The 23770-nt window shown below is 40.9% G+C and overlaps 1 protein-coding gene across 1 annotated transcript; it reads left to right on the plus strand.

The window, feature by feature from the left end:
• The first annotated feature begins 21131 nt into the window (after positions 1-21131).
• Positions 21132-21652, plus strand: LOC122674737 (40S ribosomal protein S13-like). Its single transcript, XM_043873253.1, has one exon. The coding sequence runs from the start codon at positions 21154-21156 to the stop codon at positions 21607-21609; it is 456 nt and encodes a 151-aa protein (XP_043729188.1). The 5' UTR covers positions 21132-21153; the 3' UTR covers positions 21610-21652.
• Positions 21653-23770: the final 2118 nt, after the last annotated feature.

A 23770-nucleotide genomic window follows, 5' to 3' on the forward strand; every position in this document is an offset into this window, starting at 1 on the left:
AGTTTGAAGTTTAGTCAACAGTTTATACTCTCCTTATGCACTGGAGGAGAAAAAGAAAAAAAAGGAGATATGTAAAAAGTACCAAAACCAGACTTCCCTGGTGGTCCAGTGGTTAAGATTCTGTGCTTCCAACGCAGGGGGCATAGATTCATTCCTTGATTGGGTAACTAAGATCTCATATGGTGTGTGGTGTGGAAAAAAAAGTACCCAAACCTTTTTCTCTGTATCCTTGTATCCCCTTTGTGTAGCTAACTTAACTAAATTGCATTCAGAGTAAAAACAACTTCCTTAATTCTCAAGAGTTATCTTCAATGCTCCCTGAGGTGCCCAAGATCCCCTTTGCTAGCCCTACTAAACAAGATCCTATCTTATAGGATCTCCCAACTAAGCTGACACTTCTGAAGAAGAAAGGCAGTTGAGTTCTCAGGTATTAGAATCATAGGTACTATGATTAGGTTTTACCCACTGTTAAATTATTGACCAAATGCATAAACAACAGGTTTATTTTTTTTTTTTAATGCTATCATCACTGTTTTCAAAATAACCACATTCACTGGTGGAAGCTGATTCATCAACATATTTAGATTTGGCACACCTATTCCATCCTGTGTGTGTGTGTGTTGCTCAGTCATGTTCGACTCTGTGTGACCCCATGGACTGTATCCCACTAGTCTTCTCTGTCTTTCCCAGGCTTCTCTGTCCCTGAGGTTCTCTAGGCAAGCATACTGGAAAGGATTGCCATACCCTTCTCCAGGGTATCTTCCCAACCCAGGGATTGAATCTGCGTCTCCTGCATTGCAGGCCGACTCTTTACCATCTGAGCCACAGGAGAAGCCTCTCTATTCCATCCTCATAGGGTTCAAATCCAGCATGGCCCTTTTTGCTGAGTGGTAACTCCCACAGTTGCACAAAATGAAAAGCAAGGCCCAAGAATAGATGCTCGATGCTGCAGTCACTACAGTATATCCAGTTGTTTTTCTGTCCCTAAGTCATGTCCAACTCTTTGTGACCCCATGGGCTGTATATCCAGTGCCTGGTGCCTAACATGGGCTTCCCTCATGGCTCAGTTGGCAAAGAATCCACCTGCAATGCAGGAAACCCCAGTTCGACTCCTGGGTCCAGAAGATCCACTGGAGAAGGAATAGGCTACCCATCCCAGTATTCTTGGGCTTCTCTTGTGGCTCAGCTGGTAAAAGAATCCAGCTGCGATGCAGGAGACCTGGATTTGATCCCTGGGTTGGGAAGATCCCCTGGAGAAGAGAAAGGCTACCCACTCCAGTATTCTGGCCTGGAGAATTCCATGGACTATACAGTCCATGGGGTCACAAAGAGTCAGACACAAGTGAGTGACTTTCACTTTCACTTCAGTGCCTAACATACAGAACACAGTCAACAAATATTTGTTAGATGAGTAAGCCAGGGAAAACTAAAGGGAGCTATGTAAATAGCTAGAAAACCATCGCTGAAGAAAAGGCTCTGTGTCTAAGTTGTTATATGACCCCTGATATTTATAAAAATTCTTCTGGCTACATGTCTGATGTTGACTTCAGATTCACGTTAAATGCTTCCAGCTTCTCCTTCTAACCAGGATTCTCCTGTGCCTGGCGCTTCAGCACTGAAGCCTTGGTTCCGATCCTGATGCCTAGATTTCTTCCCTGCATTCTCCCCCAGCTTCTCAGTGCCAGCTGGCCAGCAGAATTAAACAGATCCCCAAATGGGCCATGCTCCTCTTACCTCGCCGACTTGTCACAAGCTCTTCCTTTGCGTGAAATACCTTCTTTCCTACTTAGTCTTCTTAGTTAACCCACATGCATGTGAATGCTCAATCGCTCAGTTGTGTCCTATTCTTTGGAACTCTATGGACTATGCCCACCAGGCTCCTCTGTCCATGGAATTTTCCAGGCAAGAATACTAGAGCGTGTTGCCATCTCCTATTTCAGGGGATCTTCCTGACCCAGGGATCGAAATCGAGTCTCTTGTGTCTACTGCATTGGCAGGTGGATTCTTTACCACTAAGCCACCTGGGAAGCCCTAGTGGACCCACACTGACTCTTTAATTCCATTTGTCACCTGTAGGAAGCCTGTCTTAATCTCTCAGGTAACATTAGATTCTCTTTCCTCTGTGTTTCTGTAGAGTCTTACTCAAAGGGAAATTTTCACATGACCGTTTATCCACTCTTAAATCTCCTTCTATGACTCAAGAGTTCCCATGAGGAAAGGACCATGGTCTATTTGTCTCTGTATCCAAGAGCCGAGCAGGGTCCCTGGAACAGAGAGGACACTAAAGGGAAGAGTGAATGAATCTTAACTACTAAAGCCAACCATTCTGCAAACTAAGCAGCTAGCAAAATGGGAGTCTGTTTAAATAGAAAAAGGCTGCAATCACAAGGGCAAGTGAAAACACTATTCAAAGAATTAGGAGTAGGACCATTCCAAGCTACATTCAGCTAGATGGTGGCATCAACCCTATATGTGCTCAAATGTTGGCCAGAGGATTTACAGTATAAGAACCACTGAGCAGTCACTGGATAGCTGAATAGCCCACTTGGATAAACTGATGGTCTTTACTCTTCTTTAGCACTTCTAGGAGCACAAGAGTAATAATGCCTGGGCTTTCCAAGGTTCTGCTAGGAAGCATTCTTAAGATTTTCAGCATCTAAGGTCACCTTTTCTTTTCTTTTCTTTTTTTTTAAAAAGAACTTTATCTCTAACCTGTGAAAGCAGAAAATTTTCTCTCCTTTAATTGTGATATATAACCCATGAGCACAAAAGGGCATACAATATAAGTGTATAAAGTACACAATGTATTTAGAAAACAAAGTCCTAGGTAACTATAACCCAGATCAGGAAAGACAAGACCCTGCCAACACCCACCACCCTTACACAGACCCTTTCCTGTTCATACTGCCTTTTCAACCTCTTCTCAGTGGTGATCCCGTTGTGACTTATGGCAATCACTTCCTTACTTTTACTTATAATTTTATCGTTTGTGTACCTGTATTAGTTTCTTATTGCTGCTGTAGCGAATGACCACATACTTGGGGGTTTAAAACAATATAAATTTATCATTTTAGAGATCTGTAAGTTACAAGTCCAGTACAGATCTTGCTGAGTAAAGTCAAGGTATATCAGCAGGGCTGTGTTCTTTTCTGGAAGGTCTCAGAGAAAATCTCCTTGACTCCCCAGCTTCTAGCAGCTATCCAAATTCTTTGATGGCAGCTCCCTTCCTCCTTCTTCAAATGAGCAGTGTACCATCTCTCTGTCCTCCTTCCAAAGAGATTCCATACATCTCTTTCTCTGGCTCTTAGTTCTCACTTCAAAAGACCCTTTTGATTACATCCAGTCTAACCTAGATAATCCAGAATAATCTGCCCAATCTCAAGACAGCTACCTTTGAGAATGACTGGAAGGTTCCTTTTGACATGAAAAGTAACATATTTACAAATTCTGGGAAAACAGATGGATGTCTTGGGGATTGGGGAAGAATTATTATGCCTACCACAGATATTATCCCCAAATCCACTGTTTAATGTTACCTGTTTTGTACTTTACAAAAATGGAAACAGTCTCTTTGTATTCAATCATGTCTAGATATTTTTTCTCAACATTACATTTGTAAGATTCATCCACATTCCCTGTACCTGTAGTTCATTTTCATTGTATGAATATACAATTAATAGGCATCTGTGTTATTTCTAGTCTGAAAACCATTGTAAAAGATACATGCATCTTCAACTTGACAAGGTAATAAAGAATGGTTTTCCAAAGTAGTTAATCAAATTTATACTCTAGTCAACAGTGTATGAAAGTTTTCATTGCTCTACACTCCTCACTCAACATGTTATTATCAGATTTTCAATTTTCATCAATTGAGTGGGTTCACAATAGTATGTCCTTGTGGTTTTCATTTGCATTTTTGTGATTAATAATGAGATGGCATATGTTCATATGTTCATTGGTCATTTGAATTTCTTCAGGAGGAAACTGTCTGCACATTTAGTCCCCTCCTCCCCCTGTCCCCACTTTTTTTTTTTTTTCAGTTAAGACTCTCTCCTCTGGATCTTCTAGAGCTCTTCCCCCCCCCCCCCTTGGTTGCATTGGGTCTTTATTCCTGTGCAAGGGCTTTCTCTAGTTGCAATGAGTGGGGCTACTTTTCATTGCAGTGTGTGAGCATCTCATTGAGGTGGCTTCTCTTGTTGAGGAGCACAGGCTCTAGGGCATGCAGGTTTCAGTAGTTCTGGTACACAGGCTTGGCTGCCCCATGGCATCTGGGATCTTCCTGGACCAGAAATTGAACTGGTATTCCCTGTATTGCAAAGTGGATTCTTAACCACTGGACCACTAGGGAAGCCCTAGCCCATTTTTTTTTAACTAGGTTTTCTTTTCCTTATTAATTTACAGAAGGCCATGTCTTTTAGATAAAACTCTTTGTCATTTTTAAGTCTTTAAATATTTTATCAAATTTTGTGTCTTTTTAAATCAAATTTAACATTTCTGGTGAGTGTTTTCTGGTGCTTTTTATTTTAAGAAAACTTTTCCAATGCTGAGGTCATAAAGATTTACTTTTATATTACCTTCTAAAAGCTGTCCAGTTTTGCTTGTCATGGTTGGGTCAATAATCCATCTAGAATTGAATTTTGGTATGATGCCATGTAGAGGTTCAATTTTCTTTCATTTTTTATGGCCATCCAATTGACCCAGTACTATTTATTAAATGGACCAATTCTGCAGTGCCAACTATCTCACAAATCAAGTGCACATATATATAGGAGTCTATGCTTAAATTTTCTATTCTATATCACTGTTCCCATTCTCTACATTGCAGTAACACCACATTATTCTAGTAACATAGTTTTATAATGAATAATGATACCTAATAACAGAAGAAAAAGAAATGCAAAAAGGCAAAATGGTTGTCTGACGAAGCCTTATAAATACCTGAGAAAAGAAGAGAAGCTAAAGGCAAAGGAGAAAAGGAAAGATATACCCACTTGAATGCAGAGTTCCAAAGAATAGCAAGGAGAGATAAAAAAGCCTTCTCAGCAGTCAATGAAAAGAATTAGAGGAAAATAATAGAATAGGAAAGACTAGAGATCTCTTCAAGAAAATTAAAGATACCAAGGGAATATTTCCTGCAAAGATGGGCACAATAAAGGACAGAAATATTATGGATCCAACAGAAGCAGAAGATATTAAGAAAAGGTGGCAATAGTACACAGAAGAACTATACAAAAAAGATCTTCATGACCCAGATAACTGCGATGGTGTGATCACTTACCTAGAAGTCAGACATCCTGAAATATGAAGTCAAGCGGGCCTTAGGAAGCATCACTACAAACAAAGCAAGTGGAGGTGATGGAATCCTAGTTGAGCTATTTCAAATCCTAAAAGATAATGCTGTTAAAGTGATGCAATCAATATGCCAGCAAATTTTGAAAACTCAGCAGTGGCCACGGGACTGGAAAAGGTCAGTTATCATTCCAATCCCAAAGAAAGGCAATCCCAAAGAATGTTCAAACAACTGCACAATTGCATTCATCTCACACACTAGCAAAGTAGTGCTCAAAATTCTCCAAGTCAGACTTCAACAGTATGTGAACCGTGAACTTCTACATATTCAAGCTGGATTTAGAAAAGGCAGAGGAACCAGAGATCAAATTGCCAAAATCTGCTGTATCATCAAAACAGTTCCAGAAAAACATCTACTTTTGCTTTATTGACTATGCCAAAGCCTGTGTGTGGATCACAACAAACTGTGGGAAATTCTTCAAGAATGGGAATACCAGACCACCTGACCTACCTCCTGAGAAAGCTGTATGCAGGTCAAGAAGCAACAGTTAGTACTAGACATGGAACAACAGACTGGTCCCAGATTAGGAAAGGAGTATGTCAAGGCTGTATATTGTCACCCTGCTCATTTAACTTATATGCAGTGTACATCATGCGAAATGCTGGGCTGGATGATGCACAAGCTGGAATCAAGGTTGCCAGGAGAAAGAGGAATAACCTCAGATACACAGATGACACCACGCTTATGGCAGAAAGTGAAGAACTAAAAAGCCTGTTGATGAAAATGAAAGAGGAGAGTGAAAAAGTTGGCTTAAAACTCAACATTCAGAAAATGAAGATCATGGCATCTGGTCCCATCACCTCATGGCAAATAGATGGGGAAACAATGGAAACAGTGAGAGATTTTATTTGGGGGGGGGGGGCTCCAAAATCAATGCAGATAGTAACTGCAGCCATGAAATTAAAAGGTGCTTGCTCCTTGGAAGAAAAGCTATGACCAACCTAGACACCATATTAAAAAGCAGAGACATCACTTTGCCAACAAACGTCCGTCTAGTCAAGGCTATGGTTTTTCCAGTTGTCATGTGTGGATGTGAGAATTGAACTATAAAGAAAAATGAGTGCCAAAGAATTGATGCTTTTGAACTGTGGTGTTGGAGAAAACTCTTGAGAGTCCCTTGGACAGCAAGGAGATCCAACCAGTCCATCCTAAAGGAGATCAGTCCTGGATGTTCACTGGAAGAACTGATGTTGAAGCTGAAACTCCAATACTTCAGCCACCTGATGTGAAGAACTGACTTATTTGAAAAGACCCTGATGCTGGGAAAGATTGAGGGCTGGAGGAGAAGGGGACGAGAGAGGATGAGATGGTTGGATGGCCTCACCAACTCAATGGGCATGAGTTTGGGTAAACTCTGGGAGTTGGTGATAGACAGGGAGGCCTGGCGTGGTGCGGTTCATGGGGTTGCAAAGAGTCAGACACAACTGAGCGACTGAACTGAACTAAACTAGGTTGGTCATAGCTTTTCTTCCAAGGAGCAAGCGTCTTTTAATTTCATGGCTGACATCACCATCTGCAGTGATTTTGAAGCCAAGAAAATAAAGTCTGTCACTGTTTCCATAGTTTCCCCATCCATTTGCCATGAAGGGATGGGACCGGATGCCATGATCTTAGTTTTTTTAATGTTGAGTTTTAAGCCAGCTTTTTCACTCTTCTCTTTCACCTTCAACAAGAGACTCTTTAATTCCTCTTTGCTTTCTTCCATAAGGGTGGTGTCATATGCATATCTGAGGTTATTGATATTTCCTTCCACAATCTTCATTCATGTCACACATGTGACATGTAATACATTTCACATGATGTACTCTGCATATAAATTAAATAAGCAGGGTGACAACATCAGGAGTGACAGACTTAATGTACTCCTTCCCCGATTTGGAACCAGTCCATTGTTCCATGTCCAGTTCTAACTGTTGCCTCTTGACCTGCATACAGATTTCTCAGGAGGCAGGTCAGGTGGTCTGGTATTCCCATCTCTTAAAGAATTTTCCACAGTTTGTTGTGATCCACACAGTCCAAGGCTATAGTACAGTCCTTGAAGCAGAAGTAGATGTTCTTCTGGAATTCTCTTGCTCTTTCTATGATTGAATGGATGTTGGCCATTTGATCTCTGGTTCCTCTGCCTTTCCTAAATCCAGCTTGTACATCTGGAAATTCTCGGTTCACGTGCTGCAAACAAGAAATGGTGACTAGGAAAAAGTTTGTACCTGGGAGGACCCCACAATGATCTGCTCTGTTTCACTATGTCAGCCAGTTTCCTTCTGTGTGTTAGTCACTCAGTCAAGTCCGACTCTTTGTGACTCCGTGGTCTGTAGCCCTTCAGGCTCCTCTGTCCATGGGATTCTCCAGGCAAGAATACTGGAGTGGGTTGTCTTTTCCTTCTCCAGGAAATTTTCCTGACCCAGGGTTTGTACCCGGCTTTCCCGCATTGCAGGCAGACTCTTTACAGGCCGAGCCTCCAGGGGAGTCTAGTTTCCTTCTGGATTCAGCCAATGGGAGGTACTGGCAGGCGATGGGAGGTCAGGAAGCAGAGAATAAAAGAAGTCTGAGTATTTCTACCACCCGCTGTGACATACCAGGATGTTCTGCTGCAAAATAGGCCTCTTTAGCATGTGGATTATGTTGTGCTAAAGGCCATTGAAAACCTGCAGACAAGAGGAAAGCTCTAAGAACAAGGCCCAGATTTTTCTTTTGTAAAGGAAATTTACATTCCTTCCCAGGAAAAGGACTCATAACAAGTTTTATCAATGGAGAAGGCACTGACTTAAATCTGCATAACAATTCTTACTAAACAATTCTTGCTTACCATACTATCCTCGGTCACCTTCCTATAACTTGCTTCCCCTGCCCAGAAACCCAAATCTCTCCCACTTTTTGTTAGTATTTATATCCAAATTCTGAAGCAGTTCTTTGAATTACTTATCTCTGGGCACTTCCCTATGTGAGGGAACCCTTTCCAGGGTGCTATCCAACATTCTCAGATTCAGAAATGAATTGTTGAAGGAGACACATGTACTGACAAAGCAAGAGACTTTATTGGAAAGGGGCACCCGGACAGAGAGAAGCAGCATAAGGGAACCCAGAAGAGCTACTCTGCCATGTGGTGGTCAGTCTCGGGTTTTATGATAAATGGGTTAGTTTCCAGGCTGTGTCTGGCTAATTGTTCTGACTCAGGGTCCTTCCTGGCGGCACGCACACGGCTCAGCCAGGATAGAGTCCAGTGAGAAGGATTCTGGGGGGGTTGGCAGTGAAACTGTGCAACTCAGAATGGGACTTGAACCATGTGCCAGGACTCAAATCTGACCAAAACCCAGACTGGGACTTGAATCCATGACCTTTAAATTGAGATCACACACCTGATCTCAAGACTTAATGAAATTCAGGTTTTTGATGTCTCGTTGCAGAATGAATTCAGTGAGAAACAGTGATATGTGAGAAGTGGATTTATTTAGAAAGACATACACTCCACAGAGTGGGGGCCATGTCAGAGGCAAGAGGTCCTGGAATATGGGGTGGTTACCTTTTATGTGGTGGGTAATTTCATAGGCTAATTAGTGGGAGTATTTTGGGAAAGAGTTGGAGATTTCCAGAAATTGAGCCACTGCTCACTTTTTGATCTTTGGTGGTCAGTCTCTGAACTGTCTGGGCACTGATGGGAATGTCACTTAGCTTATGCTAACGTATTACAATGAGCATATGAGCCAATGAGGCTCAAAGTCCACTGAAAGTCAAATCTTCCACCATCTTGAGGCCAGTTGGTTCTAGCCAATTTTTGTCATGTCCTGTGGCTATGTCTTTTAAAGGTTGTGCCATGCCCCTTCCCTCCCGTTTCAGGAGGACATATGGAGTGGTGTCTCTTCTCTCCTTTTGACCCTTCCCAAATTCTTCCAGTTGGTGGTAGCTTGTTAGTTCCCTGTTTCTTACCAAGACCTCCTGTTGTAAGTGGTTACTGTCTTGTCTGCCCAGGGTGGGCAGTTTCGGTCAGTGGTTCCCCTAACGTTAAGAACCATGTACATTCTCATAAACTTATGTTTGTTTTTCTTTATTCATCTGTTTTTGGTCAGTGTAATTTACAGGGCCGCAGCTAGAGAATCTAAGAGAGTTGGAAGAAAAATACTTTTTTCCTCTCTCTCACCTGCAGCAGCTCTGGCTTTGGCTTCATTTCCTCTGGGTCTCCAAATCTGGCTGCTATAGTTTCAGCTTCTGCAGCCTGACCCTAGTACACAGGAAAATTAGAAAAGATGTTCACCAGATGCTTGTTAAAAATGGTAAGGCAGATTTTATTCCAACTACTGCGATAGGAATAGAGAGACCTTGATACAGAACTGAGTTCAACTCTAAATACAGCAAAGACAACTAAGGATTTATAACCAAAAAGCAGAATGAAAGAATAGAGAATGGAAATTACTAAAAGGATAAGGATAGGGGGAATTCTTACTTCAACTGGTAGGGGGAATTTTTGTTCAACTGGCCTAATAGAATTTTTGTTAAAGGCAGACCAAGGACTTAGCTACCAAGATGAGGAATGGAGAATTTGATCAACTGTGAAGGAGTATCACTAGACTAATTTAACAGGATTCTTGCTAAAACTGGGCTTAGCAGGCCAAAGACTTAGAAGACCAAGTGGAGAACTAGTCAAAAAGAAGTTCAAAGGAAATCATAACTGGACTTTAATAATACTGCCTTTGTTCCTCCAGCTGTGGAGGCATTGTTGTTTCATACTACTGCTAGTCTCTGAGTTACTTCACCAGCCTTTGGTTGCTCAACTCTTCCATCACATGTGTAATCGATTTCCTGCATTAAATTCCTTTTATTTTGTTGTTATACTTGTTTATAAAGTTTAATATACCTACAGAAAAGTACAAAATCCTAAGCTTGATGAATTTTCACAAAGTGAAAACACCTCCGTGTAATCATCACCCAGATCAAGAATCACAAACATGATCAACATCACAGAAAACCCTCACTGGTCTTTTTGCAGTCACAGTTCTGCTAAGGTTATCCTACTAAGGCCATAAATTAACTTCACCTATCTTTTTATTTTATAGAAATTGAAGACTACATTATGTATTTTTCTTGTGTCTGGCTTCCTGGCCCAGAAATATACCTGTAAGATTTATCATTGTGTCTATTTGTAGTTTGTTCAGTCTAGTTGCTATATAGTATAGAATTGTGCGAATACATCAATTATCCATCCTCTGGGTCATGAATATTTGAGTAGTTTCCAGGTTTGGGCTTGAATAGTGCTGCAATAAACATTCTTGTACATTTATTTTGGTGACCATACTGTGCATTTCTCTGAGAATGTATATCTAGGAGTGCAGCTGCTGAAATCGCAGATATGCTTATGTGCAATTTAGTGTATTCTGCTGGTTTTACCAAAGTGGCTATACCAATTTACATTTCCATCAGCAGTGATGAAAGTTCCAATTGCTCCACATCCTCACCAGTACTTGGTATTGCCTCCCTTTTTCATTTTAACCATTTTTCTGTGTATGTAGTAGCATTGCATCATGATTTAAATTGCATTTGCCTCATAACTAGTGAAGTTGACCTCTTACTTAAATGATCTCATTTCACATTTTTATCTCATTTCTTCACTTTTAAATATACATTAAAAAATACATAGAAAAAGTTCCTTTTTCTTACTTGATTCATATACCTAAAATGTGGGATAGTAAATTTATTGTTGTTTTCCTTCTTTTCTCCCATTCCATTTCTACTGCTGATATTAGTCAATTTTATCTTTCTAGCATATCTACTATTTTAATGCTTATAATTTTCTTATTTGATTTGTCATCTTTAAATTGTGTGCATGACTCCTAGTGAACATGGATAAGGTGGTCACTAAGCTTACACTACCTCAGAATTTCTATCCCCTCTTCCCCTCTAGTATACTTGGGGTTCCCTTGTGGCTCAGCTGGTAAAGAATTCGCCTGCAATGCAGGAGACCTGGAGACCTGAGTTCGATCCCTGGGTTGGGAAGATCCCCTGGAGAAGGGAAAAGGCTCCAGTATTCTGGCCTGGAGAATTCCGCGCATGATCCAAGGGGTCGCAAAGAGTCAGACACAACTGAGCGACTTTCACTTTCATTTTTCACTTCCCCTCCTAAGTTTAGGTATTTATGTTATTTTCAGGATTTTAGAGTATTTTTAGGGTATGCCAATTATATATGTCTCATGAAGTGGAAGTGAAAGTGTTAGTAGTTGGGTTGTGTCCGACTCTTTGCAACCCCATGGACTGTAGCCCGGCAGTCTTCTCTGTCCGTGGGATTCTCCAGGCGACAAAACCGGAATGGGCTGCCATTTCCTCCTTCAGGGGATCTTCCCCACCCAGGGATGGAACCCACATCTCTTAAGTCTCCTGCACTGGCAGGAGGGTCGTTCACTGTCTGAGCCATAGTTTCACTGAAAATGTAATTTATAGGGTTTGTTTCATCTCCTGTTGTGCTTATTATTCTCAGAAATAGAAGGGCAAGTATGTGACTTACATAGCCATGTTTATATTGAAAGTCCAGGAACAGAGATTTTGAAGGAAACTGAAGGTCAAGTTTCAAAACAAAGGAGTGAGGAAAAAGGAAATTTTAAGTTTTATCTTTCTGACAATATGTTAGGCAACCTGACAATGCATTCTATGAAAAAATGAGATTAACATCTCCAATAAAGTCAATATGAGTTTTTTGGTGCCCTTAAGGGTAGCTTTTGTGAAAAGATTACTTCAGAGGTCACTTCTGTTTTCAAATTCAGTATTTATTTTTTAAAGCTACAAATGCAAAAAATGAGTTGTTTCTTAGACCTAAATTTGTGTATCTTATCATGCTATTTATAAATCCACAAATCTAAGCAATTAATTAAGGATTCTTTTAAAGCACTTAATATTGTAATCATTTTAACTGCGCTTTTACAATCAGTATATTTCACTTTTTAAAAAAGAATTTCAACTGTCTGATAAAAACAAACTTTCTAAGCACTCCTATAATTTATAAATCTAATATTGTAAATTTTTACATATTTGGAATGTACTCTTAAATCCTATCAAATATACTAAGCAAGTACTCAATCACATATTTTAAATTGTAATCCCAAAACTGATATGCCAAATTAATCTCTAAAATGCCAAATAACTTATTAAAACACTGCATATGCATATATAATTTCCAAACCTAAGACAAAAATATTCACTGTATTAGATTCGGTCTACTTCATCCTCTCTATATTTAATTCTGTGTCTTCATGGGGTAAGTTAGTACACACCAAGGAGACACATTTGGTGTTATCTTCAAGGCTGGCTGAGATTTTATATCAACAAGATGTTTAACTGGAACATGAGATCAGTTCAGTTCAGTTGCTCAGTCGTGTCTTACTCTTTGCGACCCCATGGACTGTAGCACACCAGGCCTTCCTGTCCATCACCAACTCCCAGAGCTTACTCAAACTCACGTCCATTGAGCTGGTGATGCCATCCAACCATCTCATTCTCTGTCATCCCCTTCTCCTCCTGCCTTCAATCTTTACCAGCATCAGTCTTTTCCAATGAGTCAGTTCTTCGCATCAGGTGGCCAAAGTACTGGAGTTTTAGTTTCAGCATCAGCCCTTCCAGTGAATATTCAGGACTGATCTCCTTCAGGATGGACTGGTTGGATCTCCTTGCAGTCCAAGGGACTCTCAAGAGTCTTCTCCAACACCACAATTCAAAAGCATCAATTCTTTGGTGCTCAGCCTTCTTTATAGTCCAACTCTCACATCCATACATGACTACTGGAAAAACCATAGCTTTGACTAGACAGACGTTTGTTGGCAAAGTAATGTCTCTGCTTTTTAATAAGCTGTCTAGGTTGGTCATAACTTTTCTTCCAAGGAGCAAGTATTTTTTAATTTCATGGCTGCAGTCACCATCTGCAGTGATTTTGGAGCCCCAAAAAATAAAGTCTGTCACTGTTTCCACTTTTTCCCCATTTATTTGCCATGAAGTGATGGGACCAGATGCCATGATCTTAGTTTTCTCAATGAGTTTTAAGCCAACTTTTTCACTCTCCTCTTTCACTTTCATCGAGAGGCTCTTTAGTTCTACTTTGCTTTCTGCCATAAGATGCATGAGATGCACAGCTTCAAATACCTGGGAGCAAGTTTTACCACTTTTTGGATTGCCATTTTGAGTCTTTCTCTGTTGTCTCTAAGTCAATAGGGACCCTTAAATGTATGCCATTTGGACAGGTAAACTTACAGCCATGGCTCCCAGTCTCACTTACTTACATTACCTAATTACCAGGTCAGATTTATCTATAGTTTCCACCAAAATTATAATTTAAGCTTGTTTGGTATTCAGCTAACCTAGTTTATGATTTTATTCTACTCTGAATGGTTTCCATGTCCTTTCCATCTGGTAAGACAACATTTTTAGATTCATAATACATTGAAATGAATGATGTGAATTTCTTATGTCTGTGCCTGACTTTGTTTTCACAAACTTAATGATTTCACAAATTCTAATGACATGAATTAAAAGTGACAATAAGACTATGCTTGGGGGCTTCCCTGGTGGCTCAGTGATAAAGAATCTGCCTGCCAATGCAGGAGATACAGGTTTGATCCCCGATTCTGGAAGGTCCCACATGCCATGGACCAACTGAGACTGTGTCACAACTATTAAGCCTGTGCTCTAGCGCCCAGGAGCCACAACGACTGAGCCCACGTGCTGAAACTACTGAAGCCTGCGTGCCCAAGAGCCTGTCCTCTGCAACAAGAGAAGCCACTGCAATGAGAAGCCCATGGACTGAAACTAGAGAGTAGCTCCCTTTTGCCACAACCAGAGAAAAACCCACAGAGCAATGAAGACCCAGGACAGTCAAAAATAAATAAATAAAATTGTCTTTAAAAAAAAGAAAAAAAAGACTGTGCTTGGTAATCGACTATAATTGTATGAGGGAGAGGAAAAGAGTTGAAGTTAAAGAGCAAATTTCATTTTTCTTTATTATTATTAACTTGAAAATACTCAAGTTAAAGAACAAACCTATAGCATAAGCTCTTGCTGTCCGTTCTATGATTCCTAAGAGGTCCTTCTGGGAAATTTCAAGAGAAGAGACAAGTTATCATTGGCCATTTCTGAGACCAATAATATGATATAAGAACAGAAAGTTGGGAGTTTTATTTCCCAGGATATGATGACCTATGTACCAAATAATAGAAGAAATATAAGAAAGCTGTCGTCTTACTGACAGAAAATGAGGATCTTCCAAATAAGGCAGTGAAAGTGGATCCTCAACGTGGTTTGCTGCAGTTAGGACCCAAACTTCTACTCTGTCTCCAAGATTAGCCCTCTCCCTGGCAATCTCTCATTACTTAGAGCTGCCAACCTCACGCAGCTGCAGCTGTAACACTCTGATCCATTTGGAACTGCCCTTAATAGCCCACGACACTATTAAAAGGAGATGGAAGATCTTATGCAACACTAAAGGCTAAGGAATAACCAAATGGAATTTCAGATGGAGTCACATATATCTGATTACACTTAGTTGCTGAGAGTTGCAGGACCCTACCCCACCTCCAGTCCATGAACCTGACTTCCTTGAATAATTGCAGAGGAAATTCTACCCAGGCAGGGGAGGAAAATATTGCCCACAATACAGTCTATCTTACAAGCCATTTCAGGATATCAGCTGTATAATACAATAACCCTGATACTTAATCTAGAAATACATATCTATAGTATATGATGATGAGGGTGGAGATTTGAAAATTTCCTAAAGAAAATCAGTCCTGAATATTCATTGGAAGGACTGATGCTGAAGCTGAAGCTCCAATACTTTGGCCACCTAATATGAGGAACTGACTCCTTGGAAAAGACCCTGATGCTGGAAAAGATTGAAGGTGGAGGAGAAGGGGACAACAGAGGATGAGATGGTTGGATGGCATCACCGACTCAATGGACATGAGTTTGAGTAAGCTCCAGGAGTTGGTGAGGACAGGGAAGCCTGGAGTGCTGCAGTCTATGGGGTTACAAAGAGTGGGACACGACTGAGCGGCTGAACGGAATTGAACTGACTGCCTCCCAAAACCTGGTATATAGGTGGGGTGAGGGTGGGCAGAGAAATAAGGAGGTGGGGGGACTTCCCTGGTGGTCCAGTGACTAAGTCTTTGCACTCCCAATTCAGGGAGTTGGATCCCTAGTCAGGGACTTAGATCCCACATGCCACAACCAAGACTGGATACAGCCAAATAAATGATAAATAAATAAAATATTTTTTTAAAGGAGGGAGAAAAGTGAAAGTGTTAGTTGCTCAGTTTTGTCTGATTCTTTGCAACCCCATGGATTGTAGCCTGCCAGGCTCCTGTGTCCATGGAATTCTCCAGGCAAGAATACTGGAGTGGGTAGCCATTTCCTTCTCCAGGGAATCTTCCCAACCCAGGGACTGAACCCAGGTCTCTTGCATTGCAGACAGTTTCTTTACCACCTTAACCACCAATGAAACCCAAGTAGGGGGAAGTCCTGTGAAAAAGGAGTTGAAACTGGAGTGTTTTTCCTGAAGAAAAAAGTGTCAGAACAGACAAGACCTCACCCAATATATTATATTTATTTTTTTTGGTGGAAGGAATACAGACTTTTAAGCAGATAAATGAAGCCTAGAATACTCTTCTAATTCCTACCCGTTATATCCTTAAATAAAGGAATTAAGCCACATAAGCCTCAGTTTTCTCACAAAGGAAACAAGATACACATTTCATAGGGTTTCTGTGAAAATCCAACAAAATGACAAAGCATCTAGAAGAGTCTGACACAGAAAAGGTATTCAACATGTGTTGGTCAATTTTATGTGTCAACTTGAAGAGTGCTTGGAATGAGGTTAAATCAGTGAATTTTGAGTAAGCAGCTTGCCTTCCATATTATAAATGGGCCTCATCCAATCAGATGAAGGCCTAAATAGAGTAAAAAGACCAGCCTCCCCCAGGGAGCAGGAAATTCTTCAGTAGACTGCCTCCAGACTGGAACAGCAGCATCAGCTCTCCCGGGTGATCAGACCGCAGGCCCGCACTGCAGACTTGGACGTGTCAGCCTCTGTAATCACATGAGCAATTCCTTCTTTCTCTGTGTACACACATCCTGTTGATGCTGTTTCTCTAGAAAACGCTGACTAACATACAACAGTTACTCGTTTCCTCTTAGTCTTCAAATTTTAAAAGAATTATTTTATGGTGCCAACTGCATAGGAAGACTTGAAAAGATTGAGCAATGTGGTAGCGACAGACTTATAAACAGGTGTGTCCAATGGTAGCCAGTGACTGAGAATTAACCACAGTTACTCTGCCAAGCACAGCAAACTATTCCAGCTCCCCGAGCAAGAGCGTGACCACACACACAATCTCCAGATGCACGGGTGGGCAAGGGGCAGGGGAAACGGGCCCCCACCTCTGCAAACTCTTCACTGCCTCTTTCCACCTCACAGAGTCATCTGCCTGGACCCTGAGCTTCGCTCTGGGGATTAGTCAGCTCTTAGATGTGTCTGTAGGCCAGGCTGCCCCAGCTGCTGCAGACAACCTGGACTGTTCATGGCTGATTTTGTAGCGTAGATTGTAGCTCATGTCTGGATAAACCTGGCTTTCATGCTTCAGCAGTTCAGCTAATGAACTGCCTTGGCACATGCACAATGCAGCTTTGTGTAAATGCTTTCCTGATATATCCTTGCTAAGTAATAGGCTGTGTAACATGAGCTACACGTGCAGTTTTCTTCCACAGACTCCATAAATAACCTCCGCCTAACTTCATTGTCACCTCCCTAGGCTGCAATGCAAAGCACCTCTCAGAAAAAGAGAGATAAAAAAGGCATCATCCTTGCCCTCAAGAAGCTCCTATTTAGTCATGGTTGAGAACAGAACTGAGCAGCTAAAACCAGGTGGTGTGTGCTATAATAGTGTTACCAAACTGAACTTGGTCCCAATCGCTAGTGCACAATAAAGCCAGTCTGCTGCCGACACCAGGTGTGGTGAAGGAAAGTAGAATGTTTATTTAAGGCGCCACACAAGGAGTCTAGGTCAGCTCATGCTCAAAAAGCCCAAACTCCTCAATGGGTTTCAGGGAGTCAGGATCCAAGGCAGACAACTGTGTGAGGTGGAAAGAGGTGGTAAAGAGTTTGCAGAAGTGGTGGCCCATCCCCCTGCCCCTTGCCAACCCATGCATCTGGGAGTGAGTGTGCTCACTCTCTTGCTGGGTAGTCTTTAGTTGTGGCATGTGGGATTAGTTCCCTGACTAGGGATTGAACCTGGGCCCCCTGCATTGGGATCCCGAAGTCTTAACCATTGGACCACTAGGGAAGTCCCTAGTACACTTTTATTTTGGCAAAAGTATTCAGGTAGTAACAGATTCAATTTCACTTACGCTGTACAACTTCATTCAACAGAAAGTTCCTGTTACTAAAATGAAAGAGTATAAAGAGATCTAAGAAGAAAAAATAAAAGAGATCTAAGAATGTTATGAGACAAACTTGGTAATCATTTTTTCAGTGAGATAGAGTGTAGCAAGAATTTGCACTGATACATTACTATCATCTACCAGATATCTAATAAATGCTTCCAATATATCAGGTACTTTATATGTTAAATATTCATTTAACCCTCAAAACTAACTCATGATATATGTATGATCAGCTACATATTTACGATTGATGAAACTGAGATTCAGAGAGCTGACATCACTTGCCACATTCATATAACTAAAATAGTTAGTGGTGGAAGTGGTATTTGAATGACATATATCAGTCTCTCAGAGCACTTGCTCTTACCCACTATTACAGACTGCTTTCTTGGTTTCATCCTAAATGTATAATTTAGAAGCCAAATTTCATAATTTCTTGGCAGGATTAACATACTATTTCAAGATATTTCAACAGTTTAATGAGGCCAGTAATTTGGAGGCAAATGAATAATTTCTCATCTTAAAAATGACATAAGCAATTAGAGTATAAGGTATAATATTAATCAAATATTTTTTAAGTGGAAAGAGTTCGGCTTCTCTGAAAAGTTGCTATAATTAATTTTATTATGAAAAATGTATGTGTGTTAAAGTGAATGAAACAATTGGATTTTAGGAAAGAAACACTATTAATAGGAAACACATTCAGCAAATTGATGGGTTATTGGTCCATGAAGAAACTACCTAGGTGAAGCTGTGGATATTTTTTTCTATCAGTGAACGTTGTACAAAAATATACAATGAAAGGAGGTGATAGCTCATAGTACAACTTCATGTGAGGCTATCTGTCTTAAGAATGGTGACTCATATGCCTCCCTTTTAGGAGAAACGTCAACCTAATAACACAGGCAGACCTGCTGTAGTCCCACTAACATCTGAAGCTTCCTCACTCTGGAGCAAGTCTTTAGAAGAGGATATATGCTGTTGAGGATACAATAAGCTTCTCTGAAGCTCTTCTGAATCTTCAGTTTCCATAGGTACTACTTCCTAAACTGATACATGCTGAGAAAGTACCCACAGACAAGGTGATTCTGCTTTCCTTTTCACAATCTTCCTTCTCCAATTTTAGAAAGGAAAGGCATACCTGAATCTTACCCTGCAGTGTGAAAACCTATGGGACATCTAAGAAAGGCACAAGTTATAATATTGGTCTTGGTGAAGCCTCCCTAAACAAAAGTATGATGAACCCATAGTAGGGCAACATGTCTTTTCTTGACTTATATTAGGAAAGGAAGAAAAATGGTGTGAGAAATTGGGAATGCTGGACAGCATGAGCATTGAATTTATGCTCTGGACTGAGAAGGAACTTTGAGATTGAAAAACAAAACAGACAACTCCATGAAGTGTACTTTTTTGGGGGTAATTTACATGTAGGCAGGATCAGGAGAAGGATAATCCAGAGGCATTCACAGCTGCACTCTGCACCCCTAAAAGCCGCTCAAAGTGGGTACAGGAGAATTTAAAGGGGCCAAAGCTAAAAATAGAATCTGACTACTGGGGAAAGCATGTTCACACCCACAGGAACTGAGCTTTCTTCTTCCCCCTCAGGGATCTCAAGACCATCATGCCTCCATTAGCCATCAGGATCAGGAGAGGGCATTCTCCTAGTTTTCACATTAGGTGAAGGCAACGGTAGAGGCTGATAAGGGGCTTATCAAGCTTGGGTGCATTCCTTGTGAGTAGGCTAAAGCTCAGTCATGCAGAAAGGGGAGAGGGTAGGACTATGGGCCTGAGATGGAGTTGACAAAATGGTCCCAGAGTGGTTCAGCCACACAGGGTATTTTGGCCCACTCTGGGATGCTCTTGAAGGAAACCAGAATGCCACCTGTCAACTGAAAGAAGAATACACAATGTAAGAATAGTGAGTTTAAGTTTTTCCTAGGGTCTTACTGAGAACTATAGCCCAAGAGATGGCTTGTTTAGGAGCTCTGAGGAAGCTATTCTGAAGAGATAGGAGAGAGGCCAGTTTATACATGATTTCTGGCTAGGGAATCATGTAGTCAAATATGCATCTTTGTATGGGACTTCCCTGGCAATCCAGTGATTAAAACTTCACACTTCCACTGTAGGGGATTTGGTGTTTGATCCCTAATCAGGAAATCAAGATCCCGCATGCCAGGCAGTGTGACTCAAAAAAAAAAAAAAGTATATATCTTGGTAAAGATTACAGCTAGTTACAAAGCACAGAGATCTCTAGTTGATGATTTCAGTGTTTTTCTATGCGTGGGATGATGCAGGTATCTGGGTTCATTACAAATTCTTCCTGAGGAACTTCCCTAGTGGCCCAGTGGTTAAGAGTCTGCCTTGCAATGCAAGGACAAGGGTTCAATCCCTGGTCGGGGAACTAAGATTCACACTTGCCACAGAGCAACTAGGCCCGCACACCACAGCTGCTGAGCCTGCATGCTCTGAAACCCACGTGCTACAACTAGAGAGTCCATGTGCTACGACGAAGGATCCCAATGACTCAACCAAGACCCAATGCAGCCAAATAAATAAATCAGTATTAAAAAAAACGAAATCCTTTTCCTGAAATACACATCTAACTATCTAGGGGGCTTGCTTGTCCAATGCACAAAGCACCCTGTTCTCACCATTTCCTCTGTCTGTAGCACAGACTACTACTGTTGGTCAGAGACTGTAACAGGTTAACCGTCGTAGAATTGGGTGAAGAGCAAAAGCTTTCTTTTTTCATCTTGCTTTACGCATCCTGAAATATTCCTCTTTTCTTTTTTTAATTTATTTTTGGCTGTGCTGGGTCCTCATTGCTTCAAGCAGCCTTCCTCCAGTTGTGGTGCACAGGCTTCGCATTGTGGTGGCTTCTCTTGCTGCGGAGTACAGGCTCTAGGGGCACCGACTCAGTAGTTGTGGCACATTGGCTTTCTTACTGTGCAGCATGTGGAGTCTTCCTGGACCAGGAATTGAACCCATGTCCCCTGCCCTGAAAGGTGGATTCTTAACCATTGGACCACTAGGGAAGTCCAACATTCCTCTCTGATGTAAGAATTATTTTAGCTAAAGTCATTTAAGAAGCAGCAAATACAGGAAAAATTCTCTACCTTCCTCCTATTTGTGTTAGAGGAAGACATAAATTTATAAAGGTGTCCCTCCTCCATCTCTACCAGGAAGGACAAAAGTTGTCACTAGAGACAACTTAGACCCTTGTCAGCTGGAGATGGCACCAGAAGAGTTTACTTAACAAACTACTAACTAGCCTTGATCTACCCTTAGTCTCCCACATATTTGCCTTCATAATCTTCTCTTAGAGACTCAAGGTCCTTTTCCTTTGCCTTGTCACTTCTCTAAGAATTTCTTCCTTTTGCTACCACACCACCGCCATCATGGGTCGCATGCACGCTCCCGGGAAGGGCTTGTCCCAGTCGGCTCTGCCCTACCGCCGCAGCGTCCTCACCTGGCTGAAGCTCACTTCTGACGACGTGAAGGAGCAGATCTACAAACTGGCCAAGAAAGGCCTGACTCCCTCCCAGATCGGTGTGATCCTGAGAGACTCTCATGGTGTTGCACAAGTACGTTTTGTGACAGGCAACAAAATCTTGAGAATTCTTAAGTCCAAAGGACTTGCTCCTGACCTGCCCGAGGATCTCTATCATTTAATTAAGAAAGCCGTTGCTGTTCGAAAGCATCTTGAGCGGAACAGAAAGGATAAAGATGTTAAATTCCGTCTGATTCTGATTGGGAGCCGTATTCACCGGTTGGCTCGATACTACAAGACCAAACGAGTCCTGCCCCCCAACTGGAAATACGAGTCATCCACAGCTTCTGCCCTGGTTGCATAAATTTGTCTATTGTACTAAAGCAATAAAAATCATTGTTTAACAGGAAAAAAAAAAAAAAGAATTTCTTATCCCTTTGCTAAGAAGCTACATAAGTTCAACCTCAAATCTTTTGAGTTACTGATCTCTGAAAACTCCCAAGTGTTACATGTGTGACACATGTTTATAAACTTGCTTGTTTTTCTCTTGTTCATCTATCATGTGTCAGTTCAATGTATAGGGCCCTAGCACTGGATGGAGAGAGGAAGAGATTTTTTTTTTCTCATCTATGTTCTGAAATCAGGTATATTTTATTATTTGTTTATTTATTTTTGGCTGTGCTGGGTCTTCGTTGCTCTGCGGGCTTTTCTCTATTACAGCAATTGGGGGCTTCTCTTGTTGCAGAGCACAGGCTCTAGGGCATACAGGCTTCAGTAGCTGCAGCACGTAAGCTCAGTCATGGTTCCCAGGTTCTAGAGCACAGTCTCAATAGTTGTGGCTTAGCTGCTTTGCAGCATATGGGATCTTGCTGGATCAGGGATCAACTCCTGCATTGGCAGGTGGTCTCTTCACCACTGAGTGACCATGGAAGCCCTGAAATTAGGTAAAAGAAGATACTAGAAATAGCTCTGATCTTTGTATAATGACCATGCCTTCTCCTTTTATCAAAGAACGTGTCACTTCCCAGGGAGAAAACTTTTGAGAACAAAGACAATGCAGTGAGAGATAGTGAAGGCAATGCATTATTTAGGCATCAAAGGTTGGCCTGACTCTGTACACCATCTGTCCATATATCTTTTTATCTTAGAATTGCAATAGTAAACATTTATGAATTTTAAAATATAAAGGAAAATAATAATATGCTACAAGGCACATTTTTATATTTTCAGTGACAAGAAAGAGCTTGGTGAATATCCTCATACATGTTTCTGATATCTGTTTTACATGATATAGACAGCTTCTTTAATAAGTGATGCTGGGAAAGCTAGAAAGCTACATGTAAAAGAACATCCTCAAAATGGATTAAAGACCTAATGTAAGACCGGAAACTATGAAACTCTTAGAGGAAAACATAGACAGAACACTCAATGACATAAATCGAAACAAAATCTTCTATGACTCACCTCCTAGAGTAGCGGAAATAAAAACAAAAGTAAACAAATGGGACCTGAGTAAACTTAAAAGCTTTTGCACAGCAAAGGAAACAATAAGCAAGGTAAAAGACAATCCTCAGACTGGGAGAAAATAATAGCAAATGAAACAACTGTCAAAGGATTAATTTCCAAAATATACAAGCAGCTCATTACAACTCAATACAAGAAAAACAAACAACCAAATAAAAAGTGGGGGAAAGACTTAAACAGACATTTCTCCAAAGAAGACATACAGATGGCCAACAAACACATGAAAAGATGCTCAACATCCCTCATTGTTAGAGAAATGCAAATCAAAACAAAATGAGATATTACCTCACACCAGTCAATGTCAATCATCAAAAAATCTACAAACAATAAATGCTGGAGAGGGTGTGGAGAAAAGGGAAGGCTCTTGCACTGTTGGTGGGAATGTAAATTGATATAGACACTATGGAAGAGAGTATGGAGATTCCTTAAAAAAAAAAACTAAGAATAAAACCACCATATGACCCAGCAATCCCCCTCCTAGGCAAATACCCTGAGGAAACGTAAATTGAAAAAGACACATGTACCCCATTGTTCATTGCAACACTATTTACAATAGCTAGAACATGGAAGCAACCTAGATGTCCATCGACAGATGAATGGATGAAGAAGTTGTGGTACACATACACAATGGAATATTACTCAGCCTTAGAAAGGAATGCATTTGAGTCAGTTCTAATGAAGTGGAAGAACCTAGAACCTATTATGCAGAGTGAAGTAAGTCAGAAAGAGAAAGATAAATATCCTATTCTAATGCACCTATACGGAATCTAGAAAAATAATACTGAAGAATTTATTTACAGGGCAGCAACAGAGAAACAGACAGAGAGAATAGACTTATGGACATGGGGAGAGAGGAGAGGGTGAGCTGTATGGAAAGAGTAACATGGAAACTTACATTACCATATATAAAATAAATAGACAACAGGAATTTGCTCTATGGCTCAGGAAACTCAAACAGGGGTCTGTATCAACCTAGAGGGGTGGGGTGGGGAGGGAGATAG

Source organism: Cervus elaphus, chromosome 18 (genome assembly GCF_910594005.1).
Source record: "Cervus elaphus chromosome 18, mCerEla1.1, whole genome shotgun sequence".
NCBI classification, from domain to species: Eukaryota; Metazoa; Chordata; class Mammalia; order Artiodactyla; family Cervidae; genus Cervus; species Cervus elaphus.